The sequence below is a fragment of the Trachinotus anak genome, unplaced genomic scaffold, assembly GCF_046630095.1.
Source record: "Trachinotus anak isolate AG129_WGS33_773 ecotype Australia unplaced genomic scaffold, CSIRO_AGI_Tana_v1 ptg000012l, whole genome shotgun sequence".
Lineage (NCBI taxonomy): Eukaryota > Metazoa > Chordata > Actinopteri > Carangiformes > Carangidae > Trachinotus > Trachinotus anak.
Window position 1 is genome coordinate 20,221,749 of NW_027273863.1, and position 22,187 is coordinate 20,243,935.

Genomic DNA, 22,187 nt, shown 5'->3' on the forward strand with positions numbered 1-22,187 from the left:
CATTATTAAACACAATCCTGAGGCAGAAATCCTGAAAAAAGCATTTATTTTTCTTTCAACAATATTCAAAAGTGTTGCATACAAAAAATAATCAAGATAGTGCATCTGCCAGTATAATTATAAAGATGACGATCAGTGCTTTTATTGTGTTTCATACCAGTTTATCTCCCAGTATATCTTTTCTTTTTACAAGGAATTATTCGTGCTGCTATATTATATGACATTATACCTAATTTCACTTTCACAATTAGGGTTGCAGGTAAGATTTTAGAAATACTGAGGTCATGGGTCCCCCCTCATCACTCTCAGGAAATGTTAACAAGGTCTAAATGCTGCATCGAAGTGTCCTCTGCAGTGCCAGCAATAAAACTCTGGGGTTATAAATGATGAAGCTGTTGCACATTTTTTATTTTGTTGGCCTGGAAGTAGTAAATAAATTGAGCAAAAACAAAACTCACCCACTCCCTATAAATACCCACTAGGTGCAGTGGGTTGAATGTTTTACTGCACAGTTCAATAAGCCCTGCCCCCCCTGCTGCTACACTCAGAAAGCTTTGCATTTTGACATGGCCCATAATGAAGTCTACAGTTACGACAGTGGCAGATTTACCATCTTTTTACCACCTTTTTTTTTTTTTTTTTAAACAATCAGTCCTTCATTTTAGAGGAAGACATAAGTGGCTTCTTATTTCTAACTGGTGACCACTGATGTTGCCAAATGAAATGACATTTTAAAATTTAGGTTTAATTAATGTAATTTAATGTTTCCTGCTGACTGGTTTTCATGTAGTTGATGGCTACATACATGATACAGAACAATGTTTAAAGACTGAGGCTAAAGCTAAAGGCTAAAGAAGCGTTGCTCTTGTATTGCAGTTTAATGCTGGTTAGTGCTGTTGCTGCAGCCCCACAAACTAATGCCATGCTCATTCAGCTGTAGGCTTCCTTATGATTTAGCTCTTGTGTTTTTAATTTTTCTCTCTTTACGGATTATGTGTCTTGCAACATGTGGAGAAATCCAAAGCTTGACAAGGCTATGCTGGATAGTTTCAATTGCTAAGCTATAACTGGACAATCACCATTCAGGGGCATTAGTGAACGGCCAACTGGGGTTTTGTAAACTCCCTCTAGGTTTCCAAACAGCCCCCCAAAATCTAGGACATGACTTAGAAATTGTGCTAAAAATAACAAAATGCTACATTAGCTCATTTGTCAGTTTGTCTTGTGACCTAATGGCTTCTTACATTTGGAGTGCAGTAAATCTTACAGTGTTGATAAATAAAGCTTTAATGGAAAATATGTGATAACCCGTGTGGAAAATACACCTCGGTTTTTTTAAATTCCAGGAAGCTCCACACCCTTCGCTGCACCCTCGCTCACTCTCACTGAACAGAAACCAATTAGCATTCAAAGCCAACCAGTGTGAGAGTGAGACGCCTGTCTGTTTTCCACATCTTAGATAACAATCGACTGTCTGCGTCCTGCTCCTTCACGATGACCCCGATGTTCACTCATTTTCTCTTTTGTGTAGGTTTCCTCTCCAGTGTCATTGCATCGTAGCACCACTGCACAGCAACGCTCCGCATCTCAGTTTACTGAACCGGCACTGCACAGATTTTTATCTCAAACCAGCATTCACCAGCATTTAGATGTGGCATTTTCCAACCTATGTGCACATTTTAGTTTGTGACGCACAGCATGTGACAGCGCCCGTGCTTTTACCCTTGCCTGACAATGACTTCTCACCAAAGCTTTACATTCCACATCTCACATTCAGTTAACTGTGGGCATTGCGATGGGATTAGTCATTGTTAAGCACCTATATTTCTAGTTGTGCAGCTTCAGCTGGAAGAGTTTGATCCTGAACATCCTGTATAAAGTAGAATGTGTATAACAGTCACTCTTGGGTGAGGTAAAGGAAAGTACACACTGTACAAAAGCTTGCTTGACTTTGAACGAGTAAGTACAGGAATTAAAAACATGTCCTTTTCTTTGTTGACCTGAAAACAACATGAAGTGTACATTTGCATGGAGAGCAGCATTAAATAGAATAAACGACAGCTGGCAAAATGCTTGTTTTTTCCAGAGAGAAAAAACAAAGTAGGCCTCCCCTTCAAATAGTCACTGTGCTGCTCAGGTCCCACAGGAAAAGCTCCAGATTAAATCACTTCCCCCTTACATTGTGATACTACAGTGGTCGGACCACACTGTCTCTGTGTCGATAGACAACTGGCTTTTTCTGAAACACACCCACTGTCTCTCTTTAGTGCATTTAAAGGAGTAATTTGACATTTTGGGGAAATAAATGTTCGCTGTCTTGTTGAGAATTAGATGAGAAGACTGGTGCGATTCTCATGTCTATGTATGTAGCTGAAGATGACTAGCTTAGTTTGGCATAAAGACTGGAATCAGGAGGGAATCAGCGTGTCAGTTATTGACCTTTAGAGGTCTTGGTAGGCATATTTTTATAGTTGTTTCCCCTTGATTCAATCATTATGCTAAGCTGGGCTACTTGAAGGCCCTGAAATCCTGGTTTCCAAATTTGTATAATTATGTAATAGTTGTCTGGTAAATTAGGGCTGTGTTGGTGTGGTTAAACAACAAAGAGCACAGACAAAAACACAGAAATCTCTCATGTAAAATAAACAAACTTAAACCAACAACAACAACAAGAAAATAGTGTCCATGTAAGCCCTCATCACTTTTCAGTTTCAAGGGTTTTCAACACACACACGTGAGTGGTGCTGATTTTCTCACCTAACTCTCAACAAAAAAAGCAAACAAACATACTTGACAAAATGCGGAATTATTCCTTTAAGATGGTGTCATGAGAGGTCCACATTCTCATACTCCCCATGGTCCGAGTCCTCCAGCTCGATACCTGGAACCAGGCTGTAGTATTCAGTGGACTGGGTCAGGTAAGCCTTCTCCCTGTCGGCTGAGTCTTTCATCACTTCTGTCACACTGACTGTGTCCAGCTCTGTCTTGCTGGCCCCGTCGGGCTCCTGGGAGCCCTGCTTTCCCTCTGTGGAGCTGGAACAGCATGAGGAGACTCTGGGAAGAGACTCCACTGAGCCCAGCTTGATCTCCACTTCTTCATAGATGTCTCTGGTGCTGCCCAGGAGGGTGGACGATGGGCGTAGCAGCAGCTGGTTCTTCAGGATCCCCTCACGGTTCCCAGCTTTATTCTGCTCAGCGGCTGCAGGTGTTAGCTTGCTGCGATATTTCTGGCCATTGCAGCCAGAGTTGGAGTCCTTCTTCTTTGAGGTGCTGAACACCGGAGCATCTTTCTTCTTCCTCTTCCTCCCGCAGCACCAGCAGAGCACCAAAACGGCGAGGATGAGGAGGGGGAGTACAATGAAGAGTGCGGTGAGGCCAGCGGGGCGGCACACGTCACTGAGCCTCACCGACCACACAGTCCTGCCGGCCAGGTGCCTGGGAGACACGCAGGTGAAGTTCCCCAGCAGATCCTGCAGCTTGGTGGTCCTGTTAGCTTTCTTACCTTCCTCCAGGGCCTCCAGTAACACACAGGAGCAGTCCCAGGGATTCCCCTCCACTTCCAGCCTTTGCAGACTGGGTTTCTGCAGCACAGAGCCGGGGAGGAAGCGTAACTTGTTTCCCTGAAGATACAGCTCCTGGAGGTTGTCAGAGTCCTGGAGGAAACCCTCAGGAAGCTCCTGAAGCAGGTTCCCACTCAGATCCACTTCCCTCAGGCTGGGCTGGCTGGCCAGAAACTCCCTTGGCAACTTTGTTAGTGTATTTTGACCTAAGTAAACCTTCTGCAGTGTAGATGCCTCTTTGTCATTCATATCAACAGAACTGATATTACAGTTGGAGAGATCCAGTGTCTCTATGTTTGTCCCATTGGTAAACATAGACCAACGCACATGGCTGACAGAAGAGCCAGAGTAGTTCAGGCAACAGATGCCGGCGGGAGCAGCAGAGGGAAACTGGGACAAAATGGTGGCTGATGGACACACACATCCAATCACAAGTCCTGTCTTCACCAGCAATGTGAGAATCAGCAGAAGACAACAGTGGAAAACCATCTCTGAAACAGGAAATACAGGACAGCAAAACTCAGAGAAAGTTAGTTTATCATGTCTTAATCGACCCTCTCCTTTTCCTCAGCCATACCTGCCTCCTGGTCCCTCTCTCTCAGGACTGAAGTGGATCCGCTTTATGTAGGCTTACAGAGATGTAAATATGCTTGTAAACCTAGCAGCTTCTCTGAGGACTCCTGGTTGCTGCGAGGATCGTAGGAGTTGGCATGGCGACACAGGTCACTGGGGATCAGGAGTCCAGTGTTTGGCTGTGGAAGAAGAAACAGATGCTACTATGACTTTCATGTGAGGGCTGTGCTGTTAATTGGCAGACGGGAGTTGCACAAACATCATTCGAGGGGAGAGCCACAGCCTAGTTCAACAAGCAGCTTATCTAGAGAACTTACACCCCCTAAAATCTGGACTAATGTCCCACGTTTTCCTCAAGAAAATGATCCAGAAAACTGCGTTTTGGAGAAGCTGTTCACGCGCTTTAGTTTATTTTACTAACCCAACAGATGTCTCAGGTCAAAGCTCAGCTGTCTCCTTCAAATTATGTTTGAGTTTATTCAGATATGGTGATAAGGCGTTCAGTGTAAATATGAAAAAGCCTACACTATCTCCTTTTAGGAATAAACCCAACTAAACCTTGTTTGGTTTAGTTTTTTTCTTCTTGACATTAGTGCGTGTGTTTCTGTGCTTATCTTATTTATTAACCTGTCTTCAGATACACATATTAATAAAGGATGGAAGTAAAAATCAACATACAAAAAAAAATACTTAAAGCATAAAAGATTTAACAGCATTTAAGATATTTTTGTTTGCCAACAGTACACTATAGCACCTCTCAATTACAACAGGATCTAAATTATTAATGTCTGATGCTGTAAAATAAATCAGTAACAACTGTGGTTACAACTGTAAAACAGGCCTGCTGTATATTTTGGAAAATAATTAGTTGGGAAGCACAAAATATGAAACTTCTATATATCAAACTCTTCCATCAGGCATGTGGTTTATTATAGTGAAAAAAGAAAAACACTGACTGGGCCAGATCTGAACTCAAGAGAAATAAAAAAAATATAAAGGGAAATCTTATCAGGGATATCAGTGGTTAATAATAAAGAATTATGAAATGAAACCTGTAACTATGTAGCATATAGTTTTTATAGAGACAGTATCGATGCATTAACAGTAGATGCTAATATGGACATAGAAAGAACTTTACTAGACTTTACTTCATCGATCAGAAACATGAAAATGTCCCAGATTTAGCCACAAAACACATTTTCATGTTCAGCGCCTGGGCAGGTTCATTTCAAAAAATCAAAGGAACTAACACAAAAAAAGACATCAAAGTGCATGTGTACAGTAGAAAACAGCATAAATGACCATGAGGAGGTTCAAGAAGGTCCCCAAAATAATGTGAAATTGTTTAATTCCACTGTAATTTCCTGGGGCATAAATTACCCCTCTATGACTATTTAAATCTCAGGTTTCATTTCGAACATGCGTCTTGTTGGGAAACCATGACATGACAACCTTTCTCTTGGAGACATGAAAAAAAACCTAATTGCTGGTGACTTCCCAAAACTCCTATGTACTTGGTGACGCTTCCTGAACATAAAAGCATATGTGGTCGACATAAACAAGACCTGTCTTTTCCAAATGACTTACATGTGAAGCAGGCAGGAGGAGACAGACTGAGAGGGAGAGTGAGTGAGTGTGTTTGGTCGACTACATCACCCACCACAATAGAGCTGAAAGCTGCTCTACAGTGAGGAGGGAGGAATGTGCTAACTCCCCAACAACAGGGTCAGTGCTTTACCAGTGGAGGGTTTAAGAGGACCGCGGTTGTCAGCTGGAGTCTGTAGACCAACGCTAACCAGAGAGCAGCCTCACTTCACCTGCTGATGATGGAACAGAGCAGTTTACAACAGCAGCAGTGAAGCGAAGTGAACTGACTGGCTGCAAGAAATAATATACCGTGACTAATCCCAACAGATCTCATCACAACTAACAATCCAAAACAAAAAGCCTGGGTGGAAACCATTACTAGATCATAAGGAAATGAATCCACAACTATTTTGTTAATCAATTAATGATAAATGTTTTCAGCAATAATGCCAAAAATCCACTTGTTCCAGTTTCACAGATGTGATTATTTGCTGGTTTTCTTAGTTACTGGTTTTGATGAAAACAAGCTTTGAGAAACTGCAATCGACACTGCAAAATGAATAATCAGATAACGAAGAAAATAATCTGCAGATTAATCAGTAATAAAAATAATCATTCATTGCAGCTGTTGAAACGGCATAAATGGAAAAACCTGGAGGAGTAGCCACAAGCCTGTGTAGTTTTTTTCCTGAAAAATCCCCCAAACTGAAATCCAAATGATGAGAACCAGCACCACTGAGCCAAGCCTACACACTGTATTTGAGCAATGCCTCTATATGTGTTCAGCCTTTCTGGGAGAAAAGGGAACATACAGTGTAAGAGATAATATTTTTGAGTGTTGATGTTTTGTTTCTCTCCGTATTGTGGAGATACACCTGACGGTTTCAGTAGAAGTCACATCTATCTCCTGAAGATCGTAGCTGCACTATGAACACAGACACTGTGAACTATCCACAGAACGGGCCATGGAAAAGATCACGTTTATCGTTTGACTAAATAAAGATAAGGGTGAAAAACACAGGATGAAATGGGGACTGTTACGCACAGGAAAATTACAGTGTTTAATCCTCTTTTTGACATTTCTCTCATCTGCCCTCAATACTAAGAAGTGACTGTACCTAACTCTCTGTACCTGTGTTTATTTGAAAACTTCCTCCTAGGGCCTTCTGTTCTTTGGCACGGTGGCACTTTGAGCTAAATGCTAATGTCAGCATGCTATAATTTCAGTCTGGACCAGACTAGAAAAGCTATTTTTTATGTGTGTGGTGTCATCTCAATATAAAGTAGAGACTGAGCAGAGACACTCAACTGATGTCACACAATGAAAAAAATGTACCTTTATGTAAAAAAAAAAAAAAAAAAATTCATGGCAGTTCCTTTAAAAGAGTCCAAAACAAAAAGTTGACATGCAAATAAAGGACTAGCTGCAAATGTTCAGCCTTGACATGCAATATCAGCAGCAAACAAATACAGGAAGTGTGTCAAAGGAAAGAAAAGCTCTGACCCCAGTTGAATTTTTGTTGCTCATAGAGATAAACCATTATATCCAAAATATAAAGAGGGTTTGACAGAGTAAACAGGAGGCTGTTCATGTTACACATATTGAGGCATGTACTAAATCAGAATCTGGACCTTTGCTCCTTTAACCGATATAACATATAGAGATTCAGACTATACCTAGTAGTATTTTACTTAGTATTTTAAGGTCTTTCCTGGCTGAGCAGCATTTTGTTTGGAACAAACAGAAAAGCACGAGCAGTGACAGCCACAGCCGAACACAAGGATCTCGTAGATTAACATCAGAACACAAAGTTACTGATAACCATCGTCTATTACCACGCACTCAGGGTGATGGATCTCAGTCAGTACAGATAAGACAACTCACCCTGACATTTAAAACCTCCCGTCACAGCTGAGGATTTCATTCAAAACTTCCTGCCCAACTCTGTGGGCGTGTTTCAGGTTTCCTCACCTCATTAGCTGCAGTTAAATGTCCAGTAGCGGGTGGTTAAAGATGACAGTTTGAATTCAAACCACCTCCAGAGATCATGTGACACCACCAGGATTAACACAGAGACAGAGCCGAGCTTTATATTACTAAGGAACTTAACACTAAAATTACATGCTTTCATATTAGTATGAGGTTTCCTCGGATGAAATGTCCGTTAAACCTGCAATAACGGATTTCCTGGCCACTTGGGGGGAAGCAGAAACAAACTGTAAATGTAACAACAACAACAACACTAATGGAAAGCGTTGATGTGAATCCTGTATATTAGTTTTTTTTCAATAATTGTGTCCCAGATACATACTGACTGAAAAACCAACTTGTCTGAGCTCACTGGTGGAAAAACTATGTGATGTAGTCACTGTTTATAAATTACATCAAACCTAGTTTGGCATTTCTGTACAATAATCTCATGTTGATGATTGGCTGAGATATACACCAAAACCAAATTATCTGCAATCAGCCACTATCAGCCGATGTATTGGTCTAGCTCCAGTTGATATTATGGAGCAGTTCATATGGCGAACACATTAGCGAGCAGCTTATTTATACATCCAGCAGATATGGAGCAACACTGACATTCATTTGGAGTCGTGTTTGTGGCCATCTGATGAATGAAAGTCTAACATTCGCTCTCTTCCAGCTGTTTTCAGTCCTCACAAACTCTTGAGGGGAATTTCTGGCTCTTTAGCTGCTAAATGCTCCACTATGTTCACCAGCTAGTCACTAACTGTGTCTGTTTTTAGAGCTCTTCAACAGAAAACAGCTTCCTGTTGCTGCAAACGAAACAATGAGAGGAGTGTGAGTGAACCAAAACATTAAAGCTGCAGGCTTTGAAACCAAAACAACGACCCGAAAGACACTAAAACGCTCAGTGGGACTGAGAGGAACTAGCGAGTGACAACTTTCACATACACAAGTAATCACATGATCCATTAATATTAAACATTAAAATATTGATTATAGCAGCTTTAAATTTTAAATCAGTTTGGTAGATTTCTGTTGTGAAACTACATTATGAAGCAGTTATTTATCCATAAATCCTCAGGGAACTTTTTTTTGTCCTTCATTTTTTTTTAGGGTCATGTTTTCTCAAATATATTCACAAAGCACCCCTAACTATCACCAAATGTTTCTATGGAGATTAATATAGTTGAATATGTGATCAGAATCTAGAAAGAAACGGTCATTGTCAAATTTAAGATAAGGAAGATTAGAGTTAACTTCCAACGGAGAAATGACCATGTGCCCTGACCCCTTTAATGTTCTGTGTTTATTTATAGTACACAGCATTTTATATCCTTTAACTCTGAAATTATTTGCATGCTACACTGCACTTTTGTTCTAACTGATAGCTATCAGCAGATGATATATTCAAAGCTCTTTCGCCCCGAAGAAGAATAGGAAAAGTAGCGGGGCTTGTGTGGTTGCATGCACCTAATAATTTGCTTAGATTTGGATGCTTTTGACCAAAAGTTCACGCCTTTGTATGAGCTAAGTTTGGATGAAGTAACACGTTTGTATGAGTTCGTAATTCCATGCATTCTCCAGTTCAGATAACTGAAGAGTCAAACCCCTGTCTCAGTCTGATAACAGAGAGAGTCTAAAGGTTAGAGTTGACTCTCATCCAAACACGTTGTAGTATCTGACAGCTGAGGAGGTCTGCCTTGTTTGAGGCTTTTGTGGATTCGTATCAAACAAGCCTTCACTCTAAATATTGACAGATGAGTTGGTCTTTGGATTTTGAAATTACACACAAGCAAGAGACACCGGTTGACCTTTGCAGAGCCGGAGAATTAAGCCTTGAGAGAGTGAAGGCCTTTCATCCAAACAGGGGATTTTCTTGGATCGTGTCCTCTCAGGGTGTGTGTGCCCAGCGAGAGGAGCAAGGTTTAAATCTGGAGAACGTAGATGATCTCACTCGCGAGCAATGTGAGTTGCTACATCCTCTCTGGCTGTAGAGCTTCCTCTGAAATAACGGTCTCCATTCTTCTTTCATACAGCTTTCCATCAGAAAATATCTGTATGTCAAACCAGGGCTGCAGCTACAGCACCACTGAGGACACACAGGGCACGTCCTTTGTGTATTTTCTGGGAATTTAGGAGTGTTAGTGTCCAACAACAGAAAGTTGTCGTGTTTTAAATTGTGATTCTCATCTTTTGTGTACTATATATAATTAAACTGAGGAAAAGAAAATCAAAAGAATTCAGGATTCATTCATTTTGGCAGTGTGGAGAGGTTGTTTAAACCGCAGGCAGGGAAATAAACTTTACACAGCACAATCAGACAGTTGACTGAATCAATAAAATGTAGAAAAATCCAAATAATGACATAATTGTATGTACTTCTGGTGTCAGGTCCACATTTTCTGACAGGGGTGGGGCTGCACTGGGGGGGAGGAGGGGGGTCTTGAACCCATGACCTTAGTGCTGATAAAATCTAGCTGCAGCCCTGCACAAATCAAGTTAAAAACCCACCACAGCTGCAGTTCTTACAGTAAATATACTAAAATGCTGAAGTGTATAACAATAATTTTATGAGTAAAAGACACATTTAAACTTCAGTCCAGATGTCAACACTTAAAATAAAATGTAAAAATGTGTTTTCTTACCCATTACTGCCAATTCAGCTGCAGCCTTCAAACTCTGATTCAGGATCCAAACATCACCCACAGCGTCTCTCTCCTCTCTGCATCCCATCAGCTGGCCCGCTGGAGCCGCTCGCCCTGCGGATCTGAGGGTGTGTCTCTCGCCGAGCGGAATGTGGAAATACAGCCTCCAGTCAGTGTGTGTGTGTGTGTGTGTGTGTGTGTGTGTGGAGAGAGAGAGGTGGCGTGTGTCTGCGGGAGGGTGTAAAACAATGTTAATTCATTCAGTGTTCAGTTAAAGTGTGTTTACCTGTTACAGAGGCGGTCAGGTTTGATCGACTCTGAGCTCAGCACGAAGTTGAGAGGAGCTGCTGTGGTGGCAGAGCGCCCTCTGCTGGCTCAAGTTACTTTCTCACCAAAGTCACAGAAGTGCCTGTGCACTGATTTATCCCGTGGGTTTAACCTCTGCTGGGTGAGCTGGGGTAAAAACACAACCTGTTAGACTTCACCCCTGAAATCTTTTCTCTCCTGAAACCGAAAAATACTCAGGTTAAATCACGGATTCCCTCCTTTCTTGATTATCAGTCAGTGTGCAGCCTCCACCACCAAGTCACAAACTGTCATGTTTTCAAGATGTTTCATGACAATGTGATCAGAACCTTGCATGGCAACACAAATAACATAACAACAAAAAAGTGACAAGAACATTTAAAAAAAACATTTTAAAGCTTCTGATATTTTCTACTTCAGTTACCTTTTCAATAAGTAAGAAATAATAATGTGGAAAAAATATATAAATTAATAATAATAATTAATAAATAAGGCTTAACCACATATTCAGAAACAGCCTACACCTGGGGTTGGGGATTAGGTTTAAGGGTACACATTAAATAAACATAAACCATGATAAAACAGTATTGGAATATGGACATTCACACCATTATTTAGCGTAACCTGCAACTAGGTACCAATGATAATGGAAAAACATTACATTCATATGTATAGTATTCATTTTCTACCATGTTCTGTAACTAATAACTATTTAAATCTCTAAAAGCTCAGAAGAGACGAGGACCTTCAGTTTATAATGACACCAATGTGACCATAATGACATAATGATGTCCCTCTACTGTACAATTATGTGTTTTAAATGACTACATGACTAAGATAAACCAGTTCCAAACTTATCCTACACACTGGAAGAGAATTATTTTGAAAAACTATTCATTTTAACTCACAGTTCATGCAAAATTCCAGATTCCTGCCCCTCAAATGTGAGGATTTGCAACTTTTCTTTGTCATATATGACAGTGTCTTTGAGTTGTAAGCTGGTATTCTGTTAAAATTTGAAATTTGAAACCTACAGTTTCTTAATAATAGACTGATTAATCAAGAAAATAAATGAGAGATTAATCAAATCTACATCAAAAATCAACGCCCTATGACCAACACACGAAAAACATATACAAACAAAGTTTTTATTTAGATATAAAAGACAGGTGCATTTTTATACAGTCTATACACTGTTCAACGACAATAATAAGACATCTCTGACTTGCTACAAAATCAGTGTAAACATTTTCTGGTTGGTCATTTTCTTAAAGTCTCTGTGGTGAGACAGAAAAGAGTGCAGAGAACTTATTGTAAACAATGCACACCTCCCTCGATGAATATAACACTGATAGAAACTGTACAACAAACATAAAGACGCTGTGCTGAAGCAACGAGAGACGATATAAAAAAGGAGATTGATTATGTTTCCGTCTTGATTGTTGTTAGATTACACATATTCAAACTTATTTGTTGGCGCCTCTCAGTCCACAAGGCTGTAGCATATATCATGAATGCAGCGTACGCTCATTCAGACACATGGGGGCAGCACTGCTACAGTTTACTGTACACTCCACTCTCCTGCAGTCAGCAGGTCAGATCTTCATACACCTGACAAATTTATCACAGAATCCTCCTGGAAAATGACACACTGTCATTTTTACACTTTATCTTTGGTACAAACAAGATATAATGCACCAATCTGAAAGCTTTTTAGTTGTCGGTGGGGTGATTTTGTTACATTTGGACAGAGCCAGGCTGGCTGTTTCCCCTGTTTTCCTGTCTTTTTGCCAAGCTAAGCTAACCTGCTGCTGCCTGTAACTTCATATGTACCATATCGGCTTGAGAGTGGGCTCAATTTTCTCATCTAAGTCTCAGCAAAAAATCAAATAAACATAAAAATATTGAACTATTCCTTTAAGAGCTTTGACTGCTAGAGAACTTAATGGTTCCCAACCTGTTTGGCTTGTGACATTTAAAATAAAGCTTCTTGGGATCACTCGTCACACCTTACATACAGTACTGAGTTGTGAGCAGCTGAACCAAAAGTGCTATTCTTTTCATTTGAATTGTGTCGAGACCCAAAACAGGAAAATAAAACTTTTCAATATATTATAGAAATAAAGCCAAAAGCAGAGAAAATACAGAAAAATGTGCAGGATTTGTGAAGCAGAACTACTGTATGTTGAACTATGTCTTTTCATCTTTTGACCAGATTTATTTATTGACCCCCAGCTGGGAACCACTGCATTATAAGATCCCATTCTGTTCATTCAGAGATTGTTGTTTTAACATTTCCTGCTGGTAAAGCTGCTGAGGAGGCAGAAGTCTACCATCAGTGGCAGAGCCAGAGAGCCAGCTACCTGACTATCCAAGAGATCAAACTAACAAATGAAGCATATAGCTCATTCTATCCAGATCGCAAAAGCTGTGGTCATCTCCGAATAAAAAAGTCACTGCTATTTACATCTATAATTTGACCAGATTTCTTCTTTGGCTATTTGCTATATGTTTGCCGCTTTGCCCACAGCTCTGCCTCTCAGAAGTTTTGTGCTGTAGTTTGTACCGTTAAAACTCCTGCTGTCATATTTTTCACGTTTGTCAAGACAACAACTTCAGATTTTAATATACAGCATCTTGTGCATGTGATTGTCTGTCACGTATAGTTCATGCTGCATGTTGTCCTTGGGAAAACAAAGTGATTGAGATTTTGTGTCTTGTTCTGGGCTGTCATCATGAGTCCAGGTAGATGGAGTAGATCTGATTGAGGCAGCGGTCGACGCCTCCTGCCTGGAAGAGGAAGCTGTCGTCTGGGCAGGGGGACATGGAGTAACCGCCCCCTGCCTGGCCCTGCAGGTCCTGCAGCAAGTCAAACCCTGAGGGAGAAAAACAGAGAATTGATTTCTTTTTCCAACAGCTCCTTTGTTTTCATGTCAAGGAGAATGGACTTGTAGTTATAATAATAATCAACCTGCAAAGAGCTCATTGCAAGTGAACTATTACACCTTTTTTGTGTATTTGTTTTTGTTTTTTTTAATTAAAAAAAGAGAAAAATTCCAGAAGACTTGTTGCCCAGTCAATCAATCAGTGCACAATGGGAGTTTAACAGGCCAGTGGAAACACAAACAGGATAATCCATGAAGCTCGTCCAGTCCTAGAGGGCTGGCTTATGTTAGAAAATAAGTAGTTTGCATGCCCTTTGAAATGACTCCATCTGAAAACGATTTCAGTCACACGTGTTCAAAGTTGCTCTGAACAGCTACACTCATTTAAATATAGGGATAACGGAAGACATTCATAATGTTGCACTCGGTTGTAAAGAGGAAAACTGACATAGGTGTGTAAGGAATAAAAAAAAGGGGTAAAGACAGATCTCTGTACCCCTCCCCCCACCTCCCATCCCCCCAGGGATGACATGTGGTTGCTGTCCATGAGCACTTTTACCTGTGGAGTGAGAGGTGGAGGGGTTAGTGAAGTAACTGGCGGGTTCAAAGCCTCCATCGTTGACGGGTTGAACCACCTTTCCTTCTCCGTACAGACAGCCTTGGAGAACCACAGAGGACATGATGATGGATGCCAAGAACAAAACCAGGCTCATATTGACACGATAAGGCTGCCGATGCTGACAGTACCTTGCTGCTGTGAGAAAACCTGCTGTTGGTGGCTGTAGGTTTTCTGGTAGCCCTGCAGCCGGACGTCGGCTCTGTCTGATGACGAGCTCACTGGGCTGACGTCAGCGGCCATGAACAACGCTGTCGGCCTGTTCCTGTTGGCAACACAATACCAAGAGGCTGAATTACTCCGTACTCCGTAGTAATGTGATAAACCGAATACAACCACGATGAACATTTAAATGTATCAATTTATGTTTCATTCATAAATTCTGTTGCTTCAAACATTAAGGAAAAGCTTGACATCGGGTTAGATGAGAAGGAATGCTCTAACATAAGCTGCAGACATTAGCATGCTTACCTTTAGGAGCTGTAGCCGGTGGTGTTTCATACTACTTATATTTTGTGTCTGTACAGGTTATATTTAAAAAAAAAAAAAAAAAAGCACCAGTCACAATAGACCATCCATTGTGTAGCCTTGTATTTCCTGACAGTGTGAGAGTTTCTAGGCTAAAGTTGATAGACTAACCTGGATTTGGAAAAGTTTACACTACAGCAACTCCGGTCAAACTAGTTTGAGATATGTCTGAGATAATGTTACACACACTGGGTAGTCCTGATCCTAACAGCCACTTCTGTTGCAGCATTACATGAAAGACACTTAAATATGACAAAAAAGTGTAACTCCAATCTCTTGCTAGCACAATGTTTAGCTAATCAGCTGAACAGGGTTATGTTAGAACAAAGTGACAGATTGATGTTACACTTTCTTTATCAAGCTAATAATATTATACAAGATCAATGTCTTCTAAATAGATCATTACAGGTGACGATGCTGGCTTCTTGCCTTGGTCATTTAGCTTTAGCCTCAGTCTTTTGGCGTGATATCATGTACAGTATGCAGCCATAAAGGGCATTTTTCAGACCCCTTTACAGGTTTCTCATTTTACAATAAATCCACATGAAGCATTAAAAAGTCAGCAGGAGACAGCAATGAACCAACTTCTAAAACTGTAAGGTTAGATCCTTTAGCTCTCCGAACTGTCTGAAATCAAGGACGCATTGTTTCAGAAGTTACTACATATTTAAATGGTAAATCTGCCATAGTTATTTTTGCCTCTGCCAAGGAGGTTATGTTTTCACCATGTTTGTTTGTTTGTTTGTCAGCAGGATTACACAAAAAGTCCTGAACTGATTTGCACCAAAGGGATGGGGCATGGGCCAGAAAGAGCCCTTTAAATGTTAACCATCTGGTTAAAGGGGCAGAGCCATCAGTTCATCAATTCATCACTTTGTCAGGATATAATATATGGATCATGATGTAAAAAGATATTAACAAAAACAGTGCTATCAATTCAAGAAAGGCATTTTTAAAAAGTAAATAGTTGGTTTCAAGGTAAATCAAACTTAAAGTAGGGTCCAATTAATTTAAGCCACTAAGCAACAGCTTTGATGGTATTGTTTTCAATATGTATAGGTATTTAAAACTTGTTTTCAGGAAAACTTGAACACAAATCACTGATAAAATCAAACCCAGACCAAGAATTCTTCAGTAAGTTTAGGCAGATAACCATTATCTGTCAGTGTGGACGCAGCTGTTATCAGACACAAACATGAAAATACTTCACATCGTGTACAAACAGTACAGTTTATATAAGTAAGCGCTTCCACCTCAGGGGGGGTAAATGTGGGCGTGCTTTGTCCGTAGCTGTATCCAGCGCTACACTGCAAGAATGTGCTGACTGTGCACAAACACTCTGACTCAACATGGAAACGAATGAGTCAGTGGAGCCAAGTCGACAAGAAGAAAGAAAGGCGGTCAAATCTCTCTCCAAGGAGATATGCAGCTGAAAACCCCCAGTATGGTATTTGAGTCCCCCTCCTCCTCCCTCCTTCAAAGAGCTCGCTCTCAGAATTTCATGTGGCCTGAGAACTCTCCTCGATGATGTACTGTAGGATATTGGTCCCCAGAGAGCCAAATGGCCCTGGTTTCTGCTGGAAGGATTTTAGAGGACTTCATAAACAACCCAAGCCTTGTCAGAGATACTGATGGCTGCTGGCCCATGCGCCTTCTATATACGCATCTTACCAGCTATAAAAAAAGAAAATGATCGGAGATTTCTTTACATATCTATCATTTGTCATCCCCAGGTCTCTTTATTACCCATTTCCCATGTCAAATGCTATTACATTTAATTTAACAGCCTATGCTTTCAGTGGAGAAACACAATAAAAGCCAAAATTAATCAGAAGGATTTTTTGAAACCCAAACTGATATAAGTTACAGATGGCCGTGGCTTCCCAAGGTAATAAAACCCAGGCTTTGTATAGGATTATGTAAACAAAGTGGGCTTTGATATAGTATGACTGTTGAAATGAATGTGCCGCAATGACTATGAGCCCCAAGAATTCAACACTTCTCTGGATTCCCCTCAGTGGCCCCTGAACCAGCGCTGCTGACCTTAACTATAAACAACCGTCTGCTCCACGGATTACATTCTTGCGACACTGCAACAACATAGCTGGGATGTCTGAGTCGTGCCGTGCGTGGCCCTGCTGGGTCGATCTGCTGTTTTGTGGCCGGTGTGCCCGAACGTTTCAGATGCATGAGCTTAACAGAGAGCCCACGCCTCAGGGAGCGCCTGTCAGCACAACCTCAGGAAACTGTTTCTCTGATCATATTTTACCAGCTAAACCCCCTCATCACTCACTTTTTTTTTTCTTTCCAACTAACTACAGCCAGCTGCCCTTCTTATATCTGGAATGAGAGGAATCCTGCTTGCAGAATTCAAGATCTTATGTTTATATGCTCTTTATACTGCAGCCCCTGCCTTAATCCACGGCTGCTTTTTAATAGCAGCATACTTGGGCTGGATCAGAGGAGGGGATGAGTAGGTTTACCAAAGGTGCCAGCTTGTGCACGCAAAACTTATCTATTTTCAGTTTTGGCAGAGGAGAAGCTGCTGAGTATTTCTGTAATATAGATTTACTGGATCACAGAGGATCATGTTGAATGTATATAATGCAGATGGAGATTTAATGTGAACTAAGGTGATACCAATTAGGCGCTTAGAGAACTTATTGCACGTCAGAGCAGCAAGAACTATGTGGACATGTCAAACATTTCAGTTAAACCAGTTATTTGGATCCAATGTCACTCGGAGCTTCTGCAAAGTAAACTTCATTACTCCTCTTTCCTTCAAACTGTATAATAGTGTTTCTGTAAGAGCCATCCCCCGTTACTGTGCCTGTATCTGAGCGACACGCCGCTCCAAAAAGCCCATCCAGCTCTTCGTCTCCCCTTCCCCTGACCGCAAAACATACAAACACTGCACATCACAAATACTTGCTGATGGACAAGCCTCGGTGCGGGCCTCTGAATCCCTGAAGTATTAAATAATTAAAAGACATCAAAAATGGCTGGTCTCAGCCAGAGTAAACACGCGCCTGGCTATGAGGTCAGAGCTTGATGCCGGCGGTGCTGTGAGGCAAAGATAATTTACTTTCACGTGTTTAACGTCTCGCTAAGTCATTTGGGGGAAAAACAAGTGCTTGTCTGGTATTGGCTTTGGCAGGCCGTGGTGTACTGCGGGCACCAGTGGGATTCTATGACATCCTCAGTCTCTATAAAGAGACATCAATGGACAGATTGTGCATAGCTTCATGGAAGCTCTGGCTGCAAGCTTTGAGGCAATGGAGGCAGAGAGACGCTGCGTTAAGGCAAGTACAGTTATATGTCCTGAAAACACACACACACACACACACACACACACACAGAGAGATACCCCAACTCTTACCTGAACATCAAATTAAAGGACTTACACAGGATCTTCTTAAGTCAAGAAATCCAGGTGTAATGCTGCTGCAGGTGATAGAAGTGAAGTATCTACTTGAAGTTTGGTGTTTATACTGCATCTATCTATCTATCTATCTATCTATCTATCTATCTATCTATCTATCTATCTATCTATCTATCTATCTATCTATCTATCTATCTATCTAAATTCTTTAACATGATCTGAATTTTGAAAACAGTCTTTCCATCAAGGTCAGTTTCCATGAATGTTTTTTTCCTCATCATCTCAGAGCATTTGGTATCTTTTATGCAATTTTTGAAATAAAGTGTTTTGAAGGACATCCAAATCCATAAATGTTCAAACAAGATTTAAACCAGATTTAAACATCAAAACAACTTTCCAGGATCTCCAAGGCCCTTTTCAAGCTCTGAGCAGTGTACAAACACAGTGTTACATAAATAATAATATGTAATATGCATCTTCCTTACTAATATCATAACATCTTTTTTTTTTTTAAGTTTACAGAAATCCTGGCACAAGGTTCACTCACTGGAAAATTTTCAGAGCTTTCCAGTGAATCTTGTCAGTGGATGAAGATGACGAAATGCAGCTGAAAGTTCTGTAAATTTTTCCAGGTGGTGGACCTTGCGTGAGGAATTTCTTAATTTGAGGAGATTATATGTCAATGTTTTAAAGGACTATCTGAAATCTTACCAAAATCAAGTATTCCAGCCTTTTATATGTTTGAATTTGTGTTCAGAGAGGAACACAATTCACAAGAAAGTATGTGCATCATATGTGAAGATTTTATATCATTTATTAAACCACAAAAATGTTATTTTGGCCCTTATCAACTTTCTTTTATTGGATATACTGTCTTTGTTGTTTCTGTTGTGACAATAAAACTTGGTTTGCAGGCAAACCTTCAATGACCAATGATTTGAGGCCATATTGTCCAGAAACTGCAGCCCTGGAGGCTTTCAGCTGTATCTTTTTAGTCTCACTTCTACTTTTATACTTGGCAGACAAAATTTGTCTCAGTTTACAGTACACATAAGTTCTGTGGCCTCCAACTACCCAATCAGTGCAACCACAAAGCCATAACTCCATCTCTGGTGATAATGTCTCTGGTTTATTCAAGAATGCATAAGCTCACATCGCTCTCCCTGTGATTTCCAGACAAGAGAGGCGAAGCAAAGTGACTGCGAAATCTTAAGAGTCACATCCAAACAGGGCTTTGATGGTGTCCACGTATTTGAGGTTGAAATGGGATTTTGGGGTTTGACATAGTACAGGGAGGGACTGCTCAGAAGTGTCGAGCAGTTTAAAAATGCTTCAATGCACAGCAGAGTCGGAAAATGCATTTTCATACATTTAGGAGACATAAAAAGGCAACAGAGTTTTGGGCGAATACCCAAAAATGCAGTCCTTTACTGTAAGAGAAGATTGTACATGCAGCGAGGAGCAGAAAATTGTGGTCAGTTTTTGCTATTTTTATCTCCAGTAGAAAATAGCTCCAAATGAAAACTGCCAAATTCAAATGAAATCCCATTCAGCTCTATTGTATTGGGCTGGCAGCAGAAGTCCCAGCATCAGATAACGCAAAACCTTGCCAGACCCCACTAGGGGTGAGCAGGAAAATGTGTTTTATGTTTTGTTTTTTTTTGTTTTTTTTTATATGGATGAACTGACCATTTAAGTTTGCCCCTGGGTACATCATTAAGTATCATTAAAGTATTCTGCTTTCCAGGAAATAAAAGCAATGAATGACACAGAAGAAAATAAAACATATTTAAAATATATATATAAATATCTGTTATGTCTCTTATTGTTAAACAGCTGTATCTCATGATTTGAAAAGTCATTTTTCTTATTGGTGCTGTCACTCTGTAGAACCCATAATTTCAAAATGGGAAAAATAATTCTGTAAAAATGACTGTTGGGCTGCCATTGAGCAAGGCACTTAACATCTAGCAGCCAGATGTAACCAATGACGAAGAAGCTCATGTGTTTACGGGCAGCTTTGAGTACAAATATTATTAACTTTTTTAACTCACCCCTCTCTCATGCTGCCTGGGCTTGTTAGTGAGGATATCGGGCTGTTGGCGTCAAAGTTTCCCTCTAAGCCTTGATACCTGGAGCTGGTGTCTGCTGGTGGAGGGAGAAACTCTGAAGTCCCCCTGTTGTGGACGGTGCCGCTGTTTGAGTACACACCTGAAACAGAGACGTAGATATGAAAGGATTATTTCACTACATGTATGAGTGTGCACCGCCACATGAAAACTTTTGCAAAAGGTTGCTCCTGTGTGGAGGTTTGTGCAGATTTACAGTCGTTACAATAGAAAACAACAGTGACACAGTTTCAGGAAAAACATCAGCTCAGTTTGTTTTAAACACCTGTGTTTACAGCCAAATGTGGCATAAATATGATTGTGACTTTATATTTCTACCCCACTATCATTAACATTAGACTTTTTATGACATTTATATGGCAACTTAAGACGCTTGTTGCTTACTGATTATGATTATTGATACAAAATATAATCAACAAACAAATTCTGATGTATTATTATAGATGAAGATGAAGGTAAGTATGTGCATTGATGTTTAGCCTGCAAACGTCTAGGGCTTATGGGAAATGGAGTTTGTTAAAGGCCAGTAAAAACATATATAATGAATAAACAATGCTAGTTTTCAAAGAACTGCTGTAGCTACTTACCTAAACATATGAAGCGAGCCACACAACATATTGTTAATAAAGTCTCTGCTCCCTTTTGGAACTGAACTGCTTTAATTTCTTTAAAATCTCACTACATCTGTCAGCGATGTTGCAAAATAATGATGAGTGAGAGTCTGAAATCTCAATTTACATCTCCTACCAAGAAAACTGTTGCATGTCCATTATACAGAGAGTAATGAATGAACATGCGTTTGATTTTGGACTCCTAACTGACAGCTTCCCGAGTGACCAGTTTGAGGCCAGTATTCACTGTAGGCTCATAGAAATAAGAGTCTTGTTCATTTTTCTCTTTGTGGTATGGCACTGTGCAGAAGTTAAATTATGATGTTTACCTATCATCACAAAGTGTGTTCTGCATTAATTTACTATTTCTGCCGATTGTTTTTTAAGTAATTAATTTCAGTTTAGAAAATGTCAAAAGATACTTACAATGTTTGTACAAATTCAGATTGCTTATTTTCTCATTATTACGATATATCAGCTAATTTGATGCTGAACAACTCATCAATCGACTAATCCTTTCAGGACTAAAGCAAGAATCTTTTAAAGCTAATGACTAACAATGCTAGCAAGAAACAGAAGCTATATTTAGTCATATTACAGCAATTTTTGGCGAAAGTATGAGTATATGTAAACACACTGAGTGCACAAATGGACAAAGGAGAAACTGATAATATTGAAAGAGATCAATTTCATAAATGTTTTCTAATTTTTATTTAAACTGATAACCACATAAATCCATTGTAACAGCTCGCATCTAGCTGACAGGGGTGAGTATTTGATGCTAAAAACATAGCTTTTGGTGGTGTAGTCATATGAAAGTGTAACACATATTCCTGCCCTTGCCCTCAGCAGGGCTTTCATCACTTGGTTTTGACTTTAAGTTTACGGGCCGCTGACGATGATAGGACATGTCACCTTACATCCAACATAAGTAAAGTGGTGTACATACACAGGTATATACATAAGGTCTCAGGCTCTAACATTTGGCCCTTTCTGATAAGGACAAAGTCCTCTTGGGACATTTTCAAAATTAAACACTGACATGCTTGTTTCACCCTGGATAAACATAGCTTGTAGTGTGCTGTTTGAGGCTTTTCCCTCAAAGTCTTCTGGGTAAAACTGCAAGTAGTCTGAAGTAATAGACATGGACAGCTCTCCTGGACACTCTCTGCTCTCCTTTGCCAACTGAGCCTCAATGTACCTGACAGCTTCTTGATCCCGGTTCAGCCATTGAAAGGGAAAGAAAAAGAGCTTGGCTGGAAAACTGGTTTGGAGAAGCTGAAGGACGAGCGGGGAGAGGGCCAACTTGCCCGCAGTCAGTGCCCGGTAATTGGACAAGGTAAACACTGGCATGATGAGCTATCATCGCAGGAATGGGAGAGGAGGGAGA

General features: G+C 40.3%; 2 protein-coding genes across 3 annotated transcripts in view; both read right to left on the bottom strand.

Moving 5' to 3' along the window:
- Positions 1-24: 24 nt before the first annotated feature.
- On the bottom strand, positions 25-10,744 carry LOC139628842 (leucine-rich repeat and transmembrane domain-containing protein 2). Its single transcript, XM_071490934.1, has 3 exons — positions 10,341-10,744; positions 4,138-4,312; positions 25-4,051 (listed from the first exon to the last, which is right to left on the bottom strand). The coding sequence occupies exon 3, from the start codon at positions 4,047-4,049 to the stop codon at positions 2,826-2,828; it is 1,224 nt and encodes a 407-aa protein (XP_071347035.1). The 5' UTR covers positions 4,050-4,051; positions 4,138-4,312; positions 10,341-10,744; the 3' UTR covers positions 25-2,825.
- A 1,036-nt stretch (positions 10,745-11,780) lies between these two features.
- Positions 11,781-22,187, bottom strand: part of LOC139628831 (zinc finger protein GLIS1) — a 50,889-nt gene continuing 40,482 nt past the window's right edge. For both annotated transcript variants that reach the window (XM_071490922.1, XM_071490921.1), the window contains 4 exons: positions 20,112-20,268; positions 14,279-14,412; positions 14,091-14,189; positions 11,781-13,522 (listed from right to left, as the gene is read on the bottom strand). In XM_071490922.1, the coding sequence (XP_071347023.1) occupies positions 13,380-13,522; positions 14,091-14,189; positions 14,279-14,412; positions 20,112-20,268 (533 nt within the window). In that variant the 3' untranslated portion in view covers positions 11,781-13,379. The remainder of the gene's footprint in view (positions 13,523-14,090; positions 14,190-14,278; positions 14,413-20,111; positions 20,269-22,187) is intronic.